Source organism: Dermacentor variabilis, unplaced genomic scaffold (assembly GCF_050947875.1).
Source record: "Dermacentor variabilis isolate Ectoservices unplaced genomic scaffold, ASM5094787v1 scaffold_12, whole genome shotgun sequence".
NCBI classification, from domain to species: domain Eukaryota; kingdom Metazoa; phylum Arthropoda; class Arachnida; order Ixodida; family Ixodidae; genus Dermacentor; species Dermacentor variabilis.
This window is the reverse complement of record NW_027460280.1, coordinates 60,450,866-60,472,134: the sequence shown is the minus strand read 5'-3', so window position 1 is coordinate 60,472,134 and position 21,269 is coordinate 60,450,866. Positions and strand designations below refer to the sequence as shown.

Here is a 21,269-nt window from a genome sequence, read left to right as displayed (position 1 = left end):
ACCGACCTTTACTGCCATCGGTGAGTAAAACAGCGCCCGACAGACAGCACATAGGTTTTCTATGCAGAACGCAAACACATGGTTGTGAAAAAACTGAGCCACTGCAGCAGCTCTTGGTCAAGTGACGTGGACCGGTCAAGCGACATGGACCATTTGGGAATCCCACGACATCACATGGACGTGACGTTCTCTGCTACTTGCAGCATGTGCGAGTTTTGCGAGCCAGCAAAGCCAGCGCAGCACTACACGATAATGAAACTACTGAAATGCGAAAGCCCAGGCGGTGTAGAGTGGAGAAAACAAAACCTTCCATCCGCTTGCATCATTGTCAAGGGTAATTTCATTGAGTTCTTTTTCTAAAGATCAAATAGAACTGGACAAGTAGCATTTTCTTTCGTCTGGTAATGCAATACAACTATGTTTTTATTACGAGTGGTTGAGTACTAGTGACAGAATTGTAATAAGGAGTGCCTTCGTCCTCAAGCTAGCGCTTGAATGTCTCAGGAGTCCCTAATCATGTCCTGCATTTACCTCAATTTTTCAATTACTACAGCTTTGTTTGCAATAATATTGATGACTTAGACATTCTCCAGCACTAATCTATCACTTTAGCTTGATTTAATATTTGCCTTTTGTGTCCCTTTGATTACCAATAGAACAGCATGGTTTAGATCTCTGTGCAATCACTGGCATGTCAACCTGTGTGATAAGGAAAATGTTGAAAGTCTGAAACGTGTTTCCATATGTGAAATATATATGCAGCAGCCATGCAGTATTTCGAAACTTCGTGCACTGTTATCTAGATCAGTATGCTAACAAAGAAAAAAACATTGCACACTGGTCAGGTGAGGACTGGTACCAATTTTGTAGTTCTGTAAAACTAGCCTTTTTCCTGGCCATTATTGCACTGCAGGAAAAAGCCTAGAAAAACTAGGAGTGATGGATGGAGAAGAGAAATCAATAATTATATTGCGCTTAGTGTTACACTAACGAAAGTGAAGGACAGGACGCGGACATTCGTAGCGCAAACTACCAACTGTTTAATACTGTTCAAGAACGCGCTTGCCGCATTTACTCAAATCTAGGCCGACCCCATTCTAAGGCGACCCCCTAAAGTCCGAAGCCAACAAAAAAAAAAAAAAATATTACCTCGAATGTAGGCCGAACAAAAAAAAGCGAGGACAGCGTTCACAATATGCAAACAGCATTTATTGAATCTGAATGTGCAGAGCTCATTCAACGTCGTCACTGCTAGACTCGTTGCTGTGTTCCTTTTCACTATCACCTTCAAACAGTGCACTATCTTCGGTATCGTCAAGCACATTAGATATGCTGCACTTTTTAAAGGCGCGCATGATCAAAGAACCTGGGATGTCGTCCCACGCTGCAGCTACCCAGCCCGCCAGCTGCGATAGCGATGTATGTTTGATGTGGACCGTTGCCGTTAGCATGCGTTCTTCGTCAGTCAACCAGTCCGTGTAATATTTCTGCAGAGGATCCTTGAAAGGTTTGTTGATGCAGACATCAAGTGGCTGCAACTGGCCCGTCATGCCGCCCGGTATGACAGCGAGGTCCGGGTTAGCTTGGGCGAGCGCAGCCTTCACGTTGTCGGTCAAGTGCCCACGGTAAGAGTCGACGGCAAGGAGCGAGTTCTTTGTCAAAAGGGTTCCTGGACGCCGTTGCCACACAATCTTAATCCACTCTTCCACCATCGCACCTGTCATCCACGCATTCTCATTTGCCCGCACAATGACATTTTTGGGGAAAGTTTCTCGAGCAAGCAGTGTCTTCCTTTTAAATATCATATAAGGAGGGAGTTTATGTCCATCAGCTGTGCAGCACAGCATCACAGTTGCGCACTGCTTCCCGTAGCCCGCAGAGCGCACCTTCACCTCCTTGGCACCCTTTTCATTCACAGTATACGCCACTGGCATATCAAAATACACAGCCGTCTGGTCGGCATTGCAGATTTGCCCAAGGTTGTAGCATGCTGCTTCTCTCATTCACAGTACGTAGCGCTGAAAAGCTATCAGCTTTTCTTCAAAATCGCTTGGCAGCTTCTGGGTGATTGGAGTGCGATGTCGGAGGCTGAAGCCGAAGTGCTTCATGAATATCTGAAGCCAGCCCCGGCTGGTTTTGAAATCCTTTGGCATTAGGCCTCGCTCCCTCGAAAGTTCCCTAGCTTTCGCTTGGAGCACTTCTGTTGTCACTGGAAGGGCAGCTGCTCTCAGCGTCCGAACAAGGTCGGCCAAAACTGTCTCCACTTCGTGGTGACGGCCTTTCTTTGGTCCGCTAAAAGCCATCCTCGTTGCGGCACACGCAAAAAGCTGCTGTCATTGTCCCCTCCGACGACAGACATTTTTCTCGTCGACGCCGAAGTCCCGCCCGGATTGAAGGTTCGACGATGCCTCTGCAGCTATCACAACTTTTCGCTTGAAAGCAGCACCGTAGTGGCATCTCCTGCTTGGTGCCATCGCGATAACACCACGCTGCACACCGATACGGCAGACATGACACAGGTCAAAATGGAGACCTCGCTTGCGTACGGTTGGCTACTGGCACGGCGAGTAGCGGCTGCGATACTGACTTTTCTAGATGGTGCTAGCTGTGCACCATGTTTAGCAGTTTAAATGAAAAACTGGCGTGTTTTTTAAAATCCTCGAATCTAAGCCAACCCTACCAGTTTGGAATATGATTATTTGAAAAAAAAACTATTGGCCTAGATTCGAATAAATGCGGTATAGACAAGGAGATGTGGCGCGGGAGGGGGGGGGGGGGGATATAAAAAGACATGACAAGGTGACGGCATGGTACAATACTTTGGGCCAGGCATACATCGTTCACTTGCACCCGTTTTATATCTCCAACCCGCGCCATATCTCCTTGTATATAAGCGCATTCTTTAACAGTATTAAACAGTTAGTAGTTTGCGCTACATATGTCCGCATCCTGTCTTTCACTTTCGTTAGTGCAACACTAAGCGCAATATAATCAAGAACGTCTACAAACTAGCCCCCTTCATTGCTTTACTAGAAGAAAAATGCCAGATAAGGAGGCGGTACTTGAAGACAGCGATCCCCTTTCTCCTACTTGTGTCATTGAAAATGAGCTGTAAGCTGTTTTAGTAATCTTTGGCAAGTAATTGTTGTAAGACATGTTGTGTGGCTTTTCAACTTGCTTTTTTGGGTATTTTGCTTGTGCATTGCAATATGTTACAGTACGAAATTAATTTTTCATAACCATGTAGAATAGTAGTATTCACTATTCAGTACAGTCGGACATTGTTATTATGAATGTTTATGGCAAACTAATGGCAGTAATGAAGTAATTGTAAATATCCTTGAAATTGAAAGTTGCTGCAAGCTGTTGGCAACACGGGGAACCAGCTGTGCTGCCGAGTCTACTCTCTGTACACACGACTCCCTGCGCCTTTGTTGATTGTTGTGCACTATAATGCTGGTTAAAATGTGGTGAACTGTGGTTTACAGCACATGGCGCACTGTCTAACCACTAGCCATGACCATGATAAACTGTTGCAAAATTGCAGAAGGGGTTCATGGCTTCGTGTTCTGCTCGCATGTTCTGTACAATCACATGGCTTATCAGTGTTACTATGACACTCAACGCTAGATGCAAGCGTAAATTTTGTTTAGAAGCGTCTGCTCACACACATCAATGAGCATCTAACTTCTCCATTGGCATGCTTGCAAAATATTGATAAGTGATTCGGAAGAATAGGTTAACACATATGCGCTCATTTTTCATTTCTTCTGTAGTCCTTTGGCATTGTGCAACATGTTTTTGCCTGTTGAATTTCGACCCCTCCACCCAAGTTTGTTATAGTGTGGCTTTACTGTACCTTTAGTTGTAAAGATGTAAACATTGCCTAATGCCGTTGTCACACAAACAATTTCAAGGACCATTGAAATCAAAGAACATTGAAATCGACGATCCCCGCTGACTAGATCTTCTTCCAAGCTAGAGTTGTTACAAGGAGTCAATCAAGCATGCATATTTCAATTGCCTTTCGGCAATGGCCAAGGGTGAATGATGCACACAAGGTATGTGCACCCCCCTTCCCTCAAAAGAATTTCCTGGCTACACCACTGCTATGTGGCATACAAGATTTCAGCCACCAATAAACATTGGTTTTATGGATTTGGTGTTGGTGCCAGCCGTGAGGAGGTCTTGAGTAATCGAGGAAATCTGAAATCAGGCATTCGAAAAATCTGTCAGTGACTCTATTTTATTATGGTTGTGCCAGGTCAAGATAGGTTGGAAGAAATGCCATTACTGAGGCCCATTCGATTTCTGGGTAACTATGCTTGCCTTGAAAACCGGTCGCCATCTTATTTATTGAACACTCACTGTTTTCAACATTTTCTATTGTTTAGTTGACGTATGTGCCTAGTCAATGTATAAAGACAACCAAAATCTCAGACTGTGTGGCGTTTAGTCTGATTTTTTTTTTAACACAGTCTGTGTGTGCCACCATCACAATTATTGCCGCCATGAGCAATTTCGTTTGTCTACCTGCTACGGTTCTACATATAAACATTGAACACTAAAAGGGAACAAAGTGTAACACTCAACCTTGTGTTCTGCAGTAGCAAAAGTACTGAGAAGTATAGGCATCATGTTTACATTTTACAAGGCAGGATTGCACACATGTTGTGGACAAGTGATTAGCAGTTTAGCTGTTGAAATGGTGGTGTGCAGCTGATTTCTGAAGCAAATTTTCATAGTATATTGATTAAAATTTATCCTGGTCTAGAGTTTGAAACAGCACCACTGTCGTTACGGGGCAGGCACTCTGTCAACTAGGCTAAACAGGAAGCTAGCGGCTGGTAGGGTAAAAACGAATGAATCAACTGAAAGTGTAGGAACATTGAACAAGTAAATAAATAGAGTGCAAAGGCACGAGTCAGTTTCATGAAATGGAAGATAGTCATCTATCCGAAAGTAGCACAAAAGCAACAGTTCAGTGCTCATCATGGAACAGTTGTGTGAGAAGTGATTTCACTTATCTGTCAACATTAATAAAATCTTCAAACAAAGCAGTCTCAAGAGAGGATAGAAATCAGTATCTTCGGTTGGAGATACAGGGTGTCTACCAACAGAGAAAACCGGGAACTCTCAGAGATTTTGAATAGTCTGGAAATAGTCAGGGAAAAGTAGGGGAATTTATGCTTTTATGAGGGAAAATTTGCTGTAATTTTATCAAAGGGAATGAAAATCGCGGTAATGCTGGCTTGAGTGACAGAGAGGGATCGTAACAAGTCATCTTTGACGCCGTGTCGTCTGATGGAGGAGTTGCCAGTGTTACATACAGTCAACCACCAACTTTCAGAAGCCCGATCATTCACACGGCTTCGCGGCACCACCACGTGAATGATAAGAACGTCTAAAATTTCGGAGGCAAGCACCCTTCGTTGTCCTATTTTTCGTACTTTTTGCCATGACGGCAGGTCCGAAATGGCGTTCATCAGTGCCACTGCCGTCGCCGTTTTGATTACCTCGCCGCCTTGAAACGGCACTCGCACGCAGATCCGCTGGCAGCCGTAGCCACCACCGCGGTAAACGCTAGGCGTAGCTGCTTCGACATTCGATATTAAGCTCCTTGCTGTTTGGCGCGGTGTTTTTCGTCGAAAAAATTTGCCACTTCAGCAATGGCACCAATTCCACCTTTGTGGTCCTCGCAATTGGCTTCTAAGCCGGAAAGCATGGCATGTTGCATAATGCCGGTTCCTGATAGTCAGCATCGCCTCAATTCAGCAGTGTTAAGCGGTGAAGCATACGCGGAAGTATTGCGGTGAAGCATAACAAGTGTGGGAAGGGGCACTTGTCACACGACGCAGTATGTATTCCTTAATTATACACGCGTGCATCCGCAATCTCCTGTCACAGTACGAGCACAGATATGCCTAATAAGTGTACCGGCAGGCCTCTTCGGATGTTGTGCCTGTGGCGATTTGAGCCCTTAAGGGCAATAAAAGGCATGCATTCATTTTTTTTCAAATGGCCCGATTTTTCTGACATTTTCGTGGTGCCTAGAGAGTTTCAAAAGTTGGACGTTGACTGTACAACTGACCAAGAGGATGATTCAAATGGTCTGTGGGACGAACGCATGGTGGAATGAGGACAACAACAGAAAGTACTGTCGTATTGAGAAATGATAAGGAAAGGAACTGTTCCACCACCTCTCTGAAGGAGCTTGAGCTCAAAAAGCAAAGTGTTGGCTGACGCCGAGATGAAGGTAACCCTCATCCAAACCAAAATAAACTCCTTAAAGCAGTTAAATGCAACATTGAGGCATTGTGCGCAGGCTGAGTGTCAGGACAGTTGAGGTTGAGTTACCAACTGTTGAGAGAGAATCTCACTTATGACGTTCGGGCATCATACCAGTGAGCTTGTTATCAATTGATAGGAATAGCTCATATCCCCTTCAGTCACAGGGTCCACATTTGTGGACGCGACCTATTTTTGCCATTTCTGTGCAGTGATAGCAAGGAATACTACACAAACATTAAGCTTAAGTTAAATTGAGCATTCTGATAACCTAAATTACTTTCATTTTACTTCTGAGGGATAGGTATCATTATAGAGTAACACTTTGGTGAAGGCATTACCGTGTTTTGTGTGATGTTTGGCATGGGGCATGGTGGTAGCAACCTCAGAATATTTTTATTTCCTTTCTTGAAATGCTTGAGACCAATGAAAAACTTGTGCATGTAATTCAAGCGGGGTATTTAACCCTTTCTATGAAGAAATGTAGCATGACTGACTTTACAATATTCAAATATTTAGTTACTCTGTAATTATAATGTCTCATCATAAAATGCTCAGAGTCATTATACCATCTTGATTTACTTTCAGTGGAGTCTCAAGCACCATCTATGTTTCACACACGTATCCACAGTCGATCATAATTTGTGACTGAATGGGATATTCGAAAATATTTGTTTCTGTATGCATCTCCTTTTTATTCATATTTGAAAATGTTCGACTCTATATGTAATGAGCTTTACCATTTTTTTTTTCAAATATATTTTATTCGATGTGCAATATTACTAACCCCTTCCTTCTGATTTCTTTTTTGAATAAAATAAACACTACTCCTCACTATTCAAACTGGATCAAGTCGTTTTTTTTTTTCAAATTTTTTAGCATGCTTATTAGAAAGTGACAGCATCGGGCGACATGGTGTCAGGCGGTCGTGACATAAAACAAAGTTTTGCGTCATCCAGGGAATTTAGCAAAGTCACTTGGGGAAAAACTTGGAAAACTCAGGGAATTTGGAAATGGAAACTTGGTAGACAGCCTGGAGATATCACCTCTTTAGTAGGATCTGTGTCTGTGCCACCTTGATAAGCTCTTTCTTGCCCTTCCCTTTTTTGCTCATTTGCTTTACACATGTTCATCTGGCTTTGCCTTGTGGCAGGAGAATACAGATAAATATGAAAATATATATTACAGAACCACCACAACTGCAACATTTCTTTCTTTCTTTCGTTTTTTCGCTTGTGCTACACCATGGCCACTCGATAGCAAGGTGCTGCCAGCTACGTTGTGCCGCGGACAATAGGCGGGCGTGTCTCGGCCGAGTTTACAGTTGCGACCGTTTTTCTTCGTGAAGGCGCCACTGCTCGGGGACACTTAAGCGACTTCGTGCTGGTGCTAAGCGGGCGTTGGTTCTCACATCAGAACATGTTTGCCTGGCGCTCTATGCACTGATCTCGTGCTTTTTCGCGTGCGTGTGTGTGAGCAAGTTCGTTCACGTCAGAACGTGTTTGCTTCGTGCGATACGCATTCATCTCGTGCTTTTTCGCATGCATGTGTGTGAGCAAGTTTGTCTGTGCTTGCTGTGCTTTGTTAAGGCTCTTCCGTGTGTGTGTGTGTGTACCGTAGCCAGCCTCATTCAGGTGGTGCGATGCCACGTAGCTGTTGTTTGCCACTCTGCGACACAAATGCCAAAAAGGACCCGACTGTGAAATATCACGAGTTCCCCTGCGACTTGGAGCGTCGAGAAGTGTGGCTGAAAGATATCTCTTGCCAAGGAGTCTCCGCAACTGAGCGACAGGTTTCTAGTATGTTCCCTGCACTTTACAGAAAATGACTATAAAAAGGACGCGAAGCTTAGGCTCCTGCTTCCGACTGCAGTACCGACCATGTTTTGCAAATATCCACAATACCTGCAAAAAAAGAATGTGCAGCCCAAAAAATGCTGTCGAAGGAAATTTACTGATGACACAGTAGTTGAGGCAGGCGATGATTGCGGCAGCTCAGGAGAAAGCCTCAACATCGAAAGTGCCTCGCACTTTCTCAGCGACGAGGTGGAAGCTCTAGCTCCAAAGACTGCCTTAGAATCATGCTCTGAACGTAGTTTTTCTGCTGACCAGGCCTGCCAAAGTACATTAGCTCTTGTGAATGTCCTGAAACAGTCAAAGAAAGCAGTCAAGAGATTGAAAAAGGAAGTTGCCAGTCAAGAAGAAGAGTTGAAAAAATTGCAGTCCGAACGGGACGAAATGAAAAAAACGCCCCTTCGTTTATGAAAACAACAATGAAATTCAGTCCTTTGTTCACATATTACAAAGAGTGGAAAAAAGGAGACAAAGCTGTTGTTTCCATCAGCAACCAAGTGGCCACTTCAGGGAAAAAAAAAGCCTGCCTACAATGAAAGAATCCTGCGGGAATGTTTTTTATGGAAAGCGTGCTCAAATAAAGGGTATGAGCATGCTCGAAGCAGAGGCCGTTTAAAGATTATATGTCGTGCTACACTTCAAAAGTATGTAGGACACTCGACCAGCAAAGTCGGTGTGACAACATTGATAAAGGAGCGGCTGCGTGTGGAGCGCGAAGGGTTTTCTGTGGTGCAGGAAGTTACTGCTCACTCATTATCGATGAGATAGCCATTGATCAAAAAGTTGTGTATGACTGTATGACTGATAGATTGCTTCAAGCAGAACCTCTCAATGGAAGTGCGTTACCCAGTCATGCATCGTACGGGCAACCGTAACAGATAGCGTTCAGGCATATTCTAGAACAGATTTCCACCCCGTGACAATCTGCTGGTGTTTGTGGTGTAATCAGCACTTCTAATGACGACTTAAAGATTTTACCTGCAATTTCTAAATATATAAAACGCATTATTTATGCTTTGATTGGAGTGGAGATCGCTCGTGCTGATGTAGCTGTGAAGGCGCTCTCTATCAGCAGCCGTCCCCGAGCAGTGGCACCGCAGCAGGCGCACAGAGAACTGGGCCCGAGACGCTGTTCAGGCGCAACGCAGCGGGCCATACCCTGTGCTTTTGCATCGAGCGGCCATGGTTACACTATGCTTTCAGCATGGAAGGAGGAAAGAAACTAAAAGAAACTAGGATAGCATGATGTCACACAACCAGCCTTTGCAAGCCAATTATCCGTGAAGCTGTTCCCTTCACTTTTCTCCTTCCTGTGCCTCAAGAAGTTGGCTCACAATGTGACCAGTAAGTCTGAGCCGCGCTCAGTGGATTCTGCCCCTTATGTTTGGTTTTCAGTAGGTTTTAATCTATGCGTACGTGTTTGGGTGCTCTACCAACCTCTCTGTGCACATTTGCTCCTGATATACTTGTGCAACTTGGCTTGGTTTTTGCAACATATGCATTTGTCATTTTGGAAGAATGTGCTCCGAGTATGGCAGTGGTAAAACACCAAAACAGACCTTGACATGATGCTATGCTGGCTTTGGTTAGCATTAATTTTATTACCTGACACTCCTTCCTGGTTTCCTTGCTTCCTCTATGCTTTTTCTTGTGTTAGGAGTTGAGGCTTACTCAGGAGCAAATATGAAGATTACCCATCAATAGTTGCCTTTTCTGGTCAATTAAGTTGTTGAGATATACGGAGTCCACCAGAAAAGTAATTTCAGCTGAGGGCAGTGGAAAAACGAGAAGAAATTAGGGAATCGGACTCTCTGCCATGAAAAGTTTTTAATTTAGTCAATATTTTGAGATATGCAAATTCGAGTTGATTGGAGCTTACTGAATGTCTGACACTACTTTGCTGCTTACCCTGTTTACGTGTCGCATATCTATATGCATGCAGTTTATTGTTTCTGCAATTACTTTAGTTATTTTACATATCAAACTGGAGACACTTGTATCTGCCGTAAATTTTTCTACTTTTGCAGCCCCTGATGAAATGCAGAATGCACCTGTGATTATGTTTTCTGTAAATTCAATTGGCTCTGACTTACCTGACTCACCCAATTGAATTAAATTGAAGTACATGTCTATGTCAGCTTCATACTTTGTGCACTTAGTGAAGCATAATGCACAAGTTCGTTAATTATGCACTCAGCACAAATTTTAACAACCCTTTCTTTCATATAACTTTCTTTTGTTTCAGCTTGGATGTATCTCTTGGGCTAAAAGCAAAGTACCAAGGTTGCATGGTAGGGGCCCTGATTGGGGATTGCCTTGGCTCACCATTTGAAGAAATTCCTCTTCGTGAAGTATTGCCAACATCACAGCTTCCTCGCTTTCTGTGGCGTATCCGGAGAAAGTCAGTCGAGGCAGATGACATGGCAGGTCGGAGGTTTACGGCAGACCCAGGTAGGCTTGTCTCCTACTCGTGGGCAGCAGTGCGTGTGTCTCTGGGCCTGTTGAGCAGCACCTTTGGTATTCTGCGATTTGTTCTTGCATGCGAAAATTGGTTGCAAGTAGAGTAATAGACAGCTTTAGTTTAGCGTACGCAACTATAGCGTACGCTAAGCAGCGCACATTTTCTACAATTTTAGTTGGCCGGCGATATCTTCGGATCGCAGAGGCCACATGCCATCGTTGCGGCTATTTCGCGCCTGTAGCGATAGGTGGCGCTGACATCTCGAATGTTTGTTTCGTTAGGCTTCGACTCGTTCGAAGCGAGAAGCGATCTCGAAAACACCACGAGGTTATCCATAATACTCAGTCGTCGAAGCGGCCTGAGACTAAACGAAGGCTGTTTACACAGTAATTTGCTACAAAGTGCATTTTACAAAAGCAACGCCAAATTCAATAGGAAGCGGGCAGCCGGGACCGCCGCCATGTTTCCTGCAAACTCCGCAAACCACGCAAAAATGCTAAAGCTAACTCGTTTGCGTTGTGTACGCCCGCTATACCGGCTATTTTGTTTAGCATTTGGCGCATGCGCAGTGACAACCCGCTATTTTTTAGCGTACGCTATACTAAAACTGTCTAATGCTGCATACGGCTTTGGCTTGAGCAGGACTAATGAAAAGAAAAACGTGAAATAAATATAACAATGAGCACCTCTTGCTTTTCTGGCAGTACAAACATATTTGCCTACAAATGATTGATGCTAAATTGGGTTATTATTTTCATAACGAAAACTGGTGACGACCATTCCATGTGGTGGTGACCGTGCTAGCTAAGTGTTATTCATTGATGCACATCCATGTAATTGTAAACGTACTTGTAAAGCGTACTTGTAAAGGTAAGAGAGAATCCAGTTAACAAGCTTAAAGAGAAGGCCTGTGCTATGTAATTTAAAGGAGTTTCCTATGTGCAGGAATAAAACGGTTGTGCCAATTAGGCGATCTTGCGCCAAAACACTGAGCTATGTCAAATTGCGCCAAAACACTAACTTCGAATAAAGTCACTAAATTTTGCAGGATGTTTCGTGTTCAGTGGCCATCGCGCAGCTATGCGTCAGCTATCATTTAGGCCTAGAAGTCTAGCTAAAGCAATCAGTTTTAGCATTGTAGTCTTTGGAGTGAGGGTGTTTTTGGTGGCGCATTGTAACTTTGCCGCAGTAAAATGAAGCCTTTTGTGCTATACAATGCATTACAAATGCTTTATATAAGTCGTAAAGGTTTGCGTAATATGCGGATCAGCTAAAGTTGACTTGGAACTGGCTATTATAGGGCAGTTGGAAAAGAAAACCGCACTCTCAGCTGAATGAATGAGTCATACGTTCAATCTGTTATACATTTTAAGGCTTGCTTGTTCACCTTATTGTTAAATCTGAGTCTATTAATGGCAAACACCAAGCGTGTAGCGTTAAAACATTTCACACGTGCATTTGAAACCTCTTGACCAGAAATATCCAATGGCAACCGTGTTCTTCACTTAAATTTGCACTTTGGGTACTCTGCGTTCGCAGCAATGATCTTCACGACTCAACTTTCACAGATTGAGTCCGAAAATTTTTAGAAACCATTGTTTTACATTTAAAATATTGGTCACCGTTTTACATTAACTTTATCGGGCAGCCCTAATAATTGAACTTGTGCAAAATATTGGTCGGCGATGCTGATTGCAAAGCCTTTGACATTTTTTTCTCTTTATGTCATAAGTGTCAGAGTTTTTTTAGTGGCACGAGCATCGAGTGACAGTCTTGTTTCTTGCGCAGCACTTCTGGTTCACCTCCTGGGACAACCAGGAATCAAATTCAAAATAAATCATAAAAAGAAAGTAAAGTACAAAATTCGTGGGTTTCATTATAGATTTGATATCAGATCGTAAGTTAGTGACAAGTTGAGTTACTGAAGTGTGCGGAATAATTAGAATTGATTAGAAATCACTGATTACCACACACCAAAGCACAGAATCATAGACTTTAGAGACCTGCCACATGAGCACGACTTTGGCGAAATTCCTGGAAACGCAGAAGTAGAAAGCAGAAGTAATGATGACACACACAAAAAAGTGGCATATTTAACCGGGCAATTAAAGGAAAAGAGTTGCCTGGCATAGACTGAACATGTGCCTAGCAGAGCAGATGTGACATCACTCCCTCCTCTTGCTTTCCTCTCCTGGCACTCACCTACTCGCTTGATTGCTCGCAACACACGCTCGTTACATGCTCTGAAGTTAGCACCGGAGAGGGCGTGTAAGGTGCGCTTAGTGCACTGTTTGCTAAGGGGCTACATCCCGCCAGGTGGCAGACGCTGCACTTCCTCCTCGCTCTTCCTCGCTCCTCGCCCGCTTATCGTGCTAGGGGAAAGACGTTCACTTGCTTAACCTCACGAACACCAATGCCGAGGTGGAAATGCCGCTAAGAGAGACCTGCCGAGGTGGAAGTGCCACCAATGACCAACAAATTAACTTTACATTTATTCTGTGGTGCTCTGCTGTGCCAGCTGAATGCCACCAAAAATTTTAAGAAATAACCGAGGGCATTACGCGAATGGCGTTCACTGTATGTTAGGAGTGCTGTTCATGGTTGTCACAGTCGGTATTTCTTGCTCATTGTACACGAATACATCAAATTAGCTGACCTTATAAACTTACCTAATCGACGAGATGTCAATGAAAAAAGTTAATAAAGGGAAAATGAGACATATGCACCACCCAAATGTAGTTAAGTGCTACAAAGGAAACCCAAACGGGTTCCTCGAAAGAAAAACTTCACAGTGAAAAAAAAATTCGTCCTGGTCCGGGACTCGAACCTGGGACCACCGCCTTTCCGGGGCAGCCACTCTATCATCTGAGCTAACCAGACGGCTATCAGATGGCAGGCAAAGTCGAATTTATCAACAACTCAGAAGCAAAGGCAAGAGTTGGACGTAATAGTTCTGCGGAAACCTGCAGAAATATTCGCGGGTTAATAATGAATAATAAACTTAAATATTAATTGCTTCTGCACAACGAAAAAAAAAAATAAAACAGAACTCTTCACTAGCATTAACAGAAGCCAATCAACATACAGTGGGAGGTGTTTGCGTAAATCTCTTGGCCACATTTAGTTGGCACGTTTGGTATGTAGGTAAATTAAAAGTGGTTTCTGAGGGACGAAAATGTATTTCCTTTGTCGGGCGTATGACATTATTTTCATTTCCCAAACTTTCCTCCACCTTGCGGGCTTATGCAGAACTGCTCCGCTGTAACCTAATAGTATTCTGCAAAGTCAAATAAAAAACATCTTTTCTTGATTTGTCTATCTTTCACTCATGTTGAGCCTTACCTAGCATGCCTCGGCTTCGTGCTTCCTCATGGCGAGGTTGGCACGTCGACAACGAGCCCTTTTTCAAGTGAGTTCCCGGTGGCCTTCATCAAATGCCACCTGTTCTTTGGCCGAACACACGACGCGTGGCCTGCTTCTGCTTTCGTTCTTTCAATTCGCATATGATGAACCGACAGTGCCTGAATTGGTTAGTGTGGTGGTCTTGCAACCCAGAGGTCGGTAGTTCGAATCCGGAGCCCAACAAGTAATTGTTATTTTTGCGTGGCTTGAGTTTTTTCATACGGCAACACCAACGTCGACACGAGTGAGGCAATACAAGCTTTGATAAAGGGAAAATGAGACATCACCCAAACGTAGCTAAGTGCTACAAAGGAAACCATACGGGTTCCTCAAAAGAAAAGCTTTGTTTTCTTTTTTTCAGCTATGAAGCAGTTCTTTCGAGGAACCCATATGGGTTTCCTTTGTAGCACTTAGCTACGTTTGGGTGGATGTCTCATTCTCCCTTCACTAATTCTCCCCACCTTGCAGGTTTCCACAGAACTACCATATTTACTCGCATAATGATCGCACTCGTGTAATGATCGCACCCCTGAACATTGCATCAAAATTCGATTTTTTTTATTTCCCGTGTAATGATCGCACCCCGAACTTGCCGCAGCGATATGTTGTGTGCCAAGTCTAGCTAATAATCATCGTGCTTACCATCTGTGGAATGCCACGTGAACGACTCTTCAAGACAAACCAAGTGGTCTGCACGCACCAAACATTCTTAATAGATGCCTCATTTCATTACTTTCATCACTCTTCGCACTTCCATGACTAAAAAAAAAAGCTGCAACCAAACTTGCCTTTATTCTGTGTAGGCTTTATAATGGTTGCGGTTAACAACAACAAAAAAAGCGCCTTTTGGATCTTCTCATCTGCACTCGTGGGCACGCAACAAATCGCGAGCGGCAACGATAGTAGCCACGTTTACACTGACATGTTAACAGTGTACCCTATTCATACGCCGACGCTTGTAATACAGCTAAGATATTCACCCACCCTTAGCGGAAATGTGCCGTATTAGGATAGTAGGGAAGACAGATGCCGCAGTTTCATACGCCGACGCTTCTAACATAGCTAAGATATTCACCCACCTTTAGCGGAAACGTGTCGTATTAGGATAGTAGTGAAGACAGATGCCACAGTTTCCACAGTTTCCACAGCATGCCGGCCATGTGTTTCTATGTCACTGGCAGCTAAGTGCCCCCATCTGTTTCTGTCCCCTCAAAGTGGACATGGCTACGTTATTGCCGCAAACTTGGCGATAATAACGATATTATTCAACACTGATATGGAAGAAACTCACGAGAAGAAAAAAAAATCGCGTTCGGAACGTTCGGCTTGCTCTGCCAGCCACCATTTTTGTTTTGGTGTCCCGCACCAAACGCGGGACGAAAAAAAATTTTTTTTTCTTTTCGCGGGACATTTAAAAACCCGCGTAATGATCGCACCCCTGATTTTGCGTCAATTTTTCTGACAAGAAAGTGCGATCATTGTGCGAGTAAATACGGTATTACATCAAATACAAGCTTTGTTTGAATATTAGGTAAACGCCCGTGGCAAGTTGGTGCCATGCACGGTGCTCGGTTTGTGTCAATACAAAGTTCATTGGTGTCGACAACACCGATCGAAACAATTCTCATGCACATCGCTGACGGATAAGACAGCGACGAAAGCCGTTCATGCGGAAAACACAATAGTATGGTGAAAGGCATGCAGATACACGTGGTCGGATACACGTGTTCACGCACACAGATTCATGCATGTAGTTTAGAACCCACCATCAACACATGATCTTAAGTGCACAAATTAATGTCTGCGCATGCCCGTGGTAGTTGCCCACTGGTCACCAGTATGAACATAGAGGCAAGCTATCCGTGGCGGCTTGTGTGGCCCGTATCGCATCGAGACAAGTTTTCCTCACGAGCACACTACCTAGGCCGTTAAAGCTAGTCAAGACAGCAATGCCTTGTCGGGCGTCAGCGGCTAAAGTTACTGTTTGGTGCTGAAAAGACTTGTATCTATTAGCAGCAATCGTACAGTATTGTACGGGATAGTAGTACCAACTTTGTTCACGGTCATCATTACCACCTTTGCTGCAATGTGTATGGCAGCATCTTATTCCAGATGTAAGTCATAGATGCAGATTTGTCTTGTATGTCGTAACTTCAAGCATTGTTATTATATGCATTTTGTGTATTGCAGTGAAGCATATGAAAGCACATCTGTCATGCGCACAAGACATTTGCCGTCACTTTTTGTCTTATGCCTGATAATGCAGATTGTTTTAGCACAGACAGACAGACAAAGAACTTAATTTAATCCTGAGGAGCTACTGTCAGGACCCCCTAACGGGAGGCCTTTGTAGCCACTGGCCGCACCCACGTAGAAGACAGAACGCCGTAACAGTTTAAATTTTTTTTCTGTCTTACACCTGGCTGCTTAGCTTTATTCTCGCTAACGTACACAATTTTATGTAATTGTTTATGAAAGTGCTTTACCTATAGCAATTTACCTATAGAAACCAAGGACACCACAACTCAGTTGTCCTTGCTTGACTGTTGGCGTTTTGTCTTCCTTTACTGTTGAGCAGCATTTACTGAGAGTGTAGTAATAACAAATTTAGCTGCACCAAACAGCTACACATTACTGCTGAGCTGCTCTTAAGCAGCAAATTTACCTTCTGTTTAAAAACTGCTCCAAAAGGCTGGTGTGGCTGCTCCTAAACTGCTGCAGATCAGCTGTTTTCCTGCTACAAAAATTTCTCCAAATCCTAATTTGGCTAGACCACTACTGTAGATAAAATAGGTCATTCTGGCTTGATATGTAGTTTCTCTACTTTGCACGGGAGGTTCCGTAGTTAAGTGCCAAGGCCTTTAGACTAGGCTAGCTAGTGTTCTACCCGAGGTCGGAAGACAAACGTAACCTTGCTTTTTATTATTGAAGTGTTGTTTTCTTAGCCTTAAATTGAGCCCACAAGTTTTTATGGATGTCTTTAAAGGGCCCCTGAAACGGTTCAGACAAATTTTGTAGACGCGTAAGGTAGAGCTTAAGTAGAACATTCGCACCACAATTTAAGTGAAGCATTACGTACTAATGGAGCTACAAGCGATTACAAGTTGCCCTCCTCCCTAGCCATGCTTTTCCTCCTCAACTCGTTCGCCGAGCCATCGAGGCGAAGCTCCGCCTTCACTCGTTCTGTGTCACGATGCGACGTCACATCGGCCACTTCAAGTTGTTTTGGAGCCCGCGCGCGCCCGCGCGAAACCTCTCCGCTAGCCGCTTGGCTGTCGACCCCAAGCAAGAGCTATCGAAGCAGCGTGCATTGCGAACATTCTGTCGCAGCGCCGAACGTGTCTGGTATTCCGTTAGCCACACACTAGCGGAACGTTTCGACGGAACGGTGGAAGTATAAACTCAAGCTGATGAAGGAACTGATGAAACGTAGACGTACATGAGCTGCCTGATTGGTATCCACGGTTCAGCCACCCGTTGGCGCTGAGCTTAACCAGGCAAAGAAGGAGCTAATATTGCTCTAACCAAGCGTAAAACATTTTAAACATTTACAAAAACAACGTGTTAATGATTACACTCCTGCGAAAAATTTACACCAGCAGCAAAGAATACATTTTGTTACTGCTACTGTGTCTGGTTGAGCTCTATGCCACCAGGTGGCTGCACCGTGAAGACCATTCACATTTGCGCTTCTGTTGCTCCTATGAAACGACACGTAAGGGGACACGGCCAGGCCCTGTCCCCTTTGCGCTGGCGTTTACCCTAGTACCGGACTTGCGAAACGCTGTTGCGTTAGTCATCTTCCAGTCTAAAGTGACGGCCGCAATCGCACAAATCCTGGCGCCGATCGGATAGCGGCAGTCTGATGCGCTGCAGCCAGTCCGCTCATCTGCTTGCTTGCAGAGGGACACGATGTCGCATCTTGACATATTGCCAGTCGCTACGTTTGCAGTCCACAATGCAACAAAGTCGAATCGTAGCGCTCGCGAAAAGACAACCGACACTGACGGCGTAGCTCTTGTCAAAGACGTAGCACGTTGTAGCACAAGCAGACGACACTTGCTGTGTGCCGGAAGTGCTTAAGTGTACTGAAAAATTGTTCTCGTGCATTCCCTTTATGTTACTTGTTTTTTATAAAAACAAATTGACTAACATTCCAACTATTACGAACATTATTTGTTTACCATAAAGTTGGAAAAATTATCGATCATGCGCCCTGGTCAGCCAATGGGATAGCTTGCCCCACTGACGTCATATGGGTGATTTGCGTCATATGGGTAGGGGCGGCTTAAAATTCTGCCGCGCAGTGTGCTGCGATCGGCAGCGATGTGCCTTTTTAAAACCTTATAATAAATTACACGCTTTATGCGGAGCACTTAGATGCGTCAATTAATGATCAGAAGGACCTACTCTAACGACTCGGTACGTTTGTAGAAAATCGTCAAAATCGTTTGTGTCCCTTTAAGTTGACAATAGTGTCGAGGCAGTTCCATTTTATTTGCAGAGACAGGCATCAATCGCATAAGTGCTGCTCTGTGTTGCTGCGGAGCATGCGACCAATAAGCAAGCAATTTTTATATGGTCCAATTGCATGTACATTTTCCTTGTTGTGGTACATGAATGTAATCTCCTCATGACTTCTGTTTTCAGATCACGAATTTGGTGGCTACTACAAGTTCACAGATGACACTGCAATGACCCATACTCTTGCAGAATCACTATTAGACTGTGGAGGTTTTGATCCCACTGTTGTTGCACGAAGGCAAGGCTTTCTTTTCTACGTGTAGTTTTATTCAGTTATGCGGGATTGCTTGTATTGACATAAAAATTTTCTTGCATCTTTCTTTTTTTTGCATGTAAAATTTTTTTATATGTAAGCTTGTATTTTGGTGTGTCATGCTTGTATTAAATTGGGTATATCAAAGTGATTGCTTGTACATGTGTTTAACAACAAATGTGCCTTTAAATTAATTCAATTTATTGCCAACAGATAATGCCCTGATTTGATACAAAGGTTGGGACTTGCTGGACTCATTGCATGGACGAAGTATTGAACAAAAGGAATTTTATTTCTTAGCCAAAAGATACCTTTATTGTTCTTTCAGGCCTTTTGATAAGCATACTGACTAGGAACTGCTATTTATATGTTGCTGGTTGACTTGAAGTTAGCAGCAACCAAAGATGAGCAATAGTAGCAGGTCCCAGCTTGATTAACCATTATTCAACCACATATTCAACGGTTGCACCAAAAGGTAAAATTTGCTGCAAGACTGATGATCCAGTCAAATGACCCAGTCAAAAATATAGCATTGCAGTTTTCAATTGGACCAAATGACTTTTTTTAACACATTTATGCCAATTGGGACCAGATGGCTCGGTCTCTCAATTAGACCCATTGGGATCAATTCGAAAAAAAGAAACGAAAACCCTTGATGGGTCATAAACAACAGTTAATCGTACAACATTTTGAAGCTCAATTTGAGGAGCTTATGAATGAACATACTGTGGCAGTTCATGTTAATGTGAACCCACTACTCATAATTTCACTGTCAAAGCTCTGTCAGGATATGAAAGCAAAATTTGAGTGACCAAGCGGTGCCACTGGTTCAAGACAAATGAGTAAAGTTTCACGGCAGATTTTTAACTTAACAAGTCACTAAATGCTTCTCTCCATTGACCTTCAAAGATATATTATTTAATGGCATACCTTGTAATTATGGTATTATTATCAACTATTTTGTTGTCTCGTGAGATCACTCATCGAGTCATTTCTAATTGAGACAAATTCAGACCATTTGGCATATCTTAACGTAATGAAAATGAATCTGCTTAATACAGTGAAACCTCCTTATAATGATGTCGCATTGGACACTAAAATGTCTTCGTTATATCCGATATTAGTTAGAAGCATACACACAGCTATCGATGGAAAAAAAATTGCTACCAGGTCTGTGAAAAAGAAATGGAAGCGGTGCGCCTCCAATCAACAGGCCGCCAGCAAGGGGTCTCCTGCGGATTTTGATGAGCCATCGACATGTTGCTGTAATTTATTGTAATTTATTCTTTGCGTGCCAATATGAGGCACAAGTACATGGGCTTTGCACTGCTGTGAATACAAAACTGTGCATCGATGTTATCGCACGGGATTAGTACATTAGCTTGTCGACTGCAGCAGCTCTGTCCTAGCTGACCACTATGGTCCTACCAAGTCAAGCCACTGGCCATAATGCGCATGCCGCCGACAGACCTTTCGGGCACTGAGGGTGCTGCACTTGGATTTGTACTTCACTACTACGGCCATCAGTCTAGCCTGTGTGTCTGATCTAACACTTGATTGCTGATAAAGTCTACAAGTGTGACCATATTGGCGGTGAGCTTTCTGCGACTTGATGCCAGCCACTTCGCTGGCTGCACTACTTTGGCTACTAGGCCTAACCAGCGCCACTTTGTCGGGAGTCTGCAACCAAAGTTGCGGCTTTGTGATAGTCGACATGGCAGCAACTTTGTTCATGGCTGCCATATTTGTGGCATGACACATGTGGCTCATGCTCGAAACACTGTACGGTGCCCGAAATGTCGGATTTTGCCGTTAAACATTGGTACTAGGGGAAGGTGGAGCTACTGCAGGAATTGTGCAGGTCCGAAAAATTCGGCATTTGAAAAATTGATCAGTGGCTGTAATTGACATTTTTGCTACAAGAATATGCGGGGTGTTTCCTAAAATTGAGCCAAACATTAAAAATATGCAAATGCTACATAGGTGGGCAGAACCAAAGTGATGTTGTTTGCCATTGCTTGTAGATGCTCAAATTATTTTTTGCATTCCACCTTATTACATAATTAGGCTTAATTAATAAATCAACTTCTCAGTTATTATAAATAGCAAGAGAAAATTGTAGAGCAACAGGAAAAACTACTAATACAGATTTCTGTTGCTCAATATGCACTACATAAAAAATTTTTCCAATCGTGAAAGAAGCCCACGAATACATACAAAGTGTCTTGAGTGAAGCAATGAAGGGGGCTAGTTGGTGAACGTTCATGGTTATATTGCGCTCAGTTTTACAAACACGATATTAAGGAAGGAGAGCATTGGGAGAGCACCGATTTGCAAGTAAGCCGCTTAAGAAACAGTGGGTACCCGAACAGCATGGTGGTGCAAATCTGTGAAAACTTGTTGCCCGAAATCAGAGCCAACAGGAAAAGGCAGAAAACACAGGAAAAATTGAAAAAACGCGTGGTGTTGCCTTACATCCACGGCTTGT

The 21,269-nt window shown here is 43.6% G+C and overlaps 2 protein-coding genes across 10 annotated transcripts in view; one reads left to right on the top strand and one right to left on the bottom strand.

Annotated features, from left to right (window-relative positions):
• Positions 1-10,520, bottom strand: part of LOC142565820 (salivary anticoagulant protein P23-like) — a 104,921-nt gene extending 94,401 nt beyond the window's left edge. Inside the window, exon 1 of the mRNA XM_075676365.1 lies at positions 10,467-10,520. Coding sequence (XP_075532480.1) covers positions 10,467-10,505 — 39 coding nt within the window. The 5' untranslated portion in view covers positions 10,506-10,520. The remainder of the gene's footprint in view (positions 1-10,466) is intronic.
• LOC142565818 (ADP-ribosylhydrolase ARH3-like) overlaps positions 1-21,269 on the top strand; it is a 110,154-nt gene that overhangs the window by 34,556 nt on the left and 54,329 nt on the right. For all 9 annotated transcript variants that reach the window (XM_075676363.1, XM_075676362.1, XM_075676356.1 and 6 more), the window contains 2 exons: positions 10,387-10,592; positions 18,655-18,766. In XM_075676363.1, coding sequence (XP_075532478.1) covers positions 10,387-10,592; positions 18,655-18,766 — 318 coding nt within the window. The remainder of the gene's footprint in view (positions 1-10,386; positions 10,593-18,654; positions 18,767-21,269) is intronic.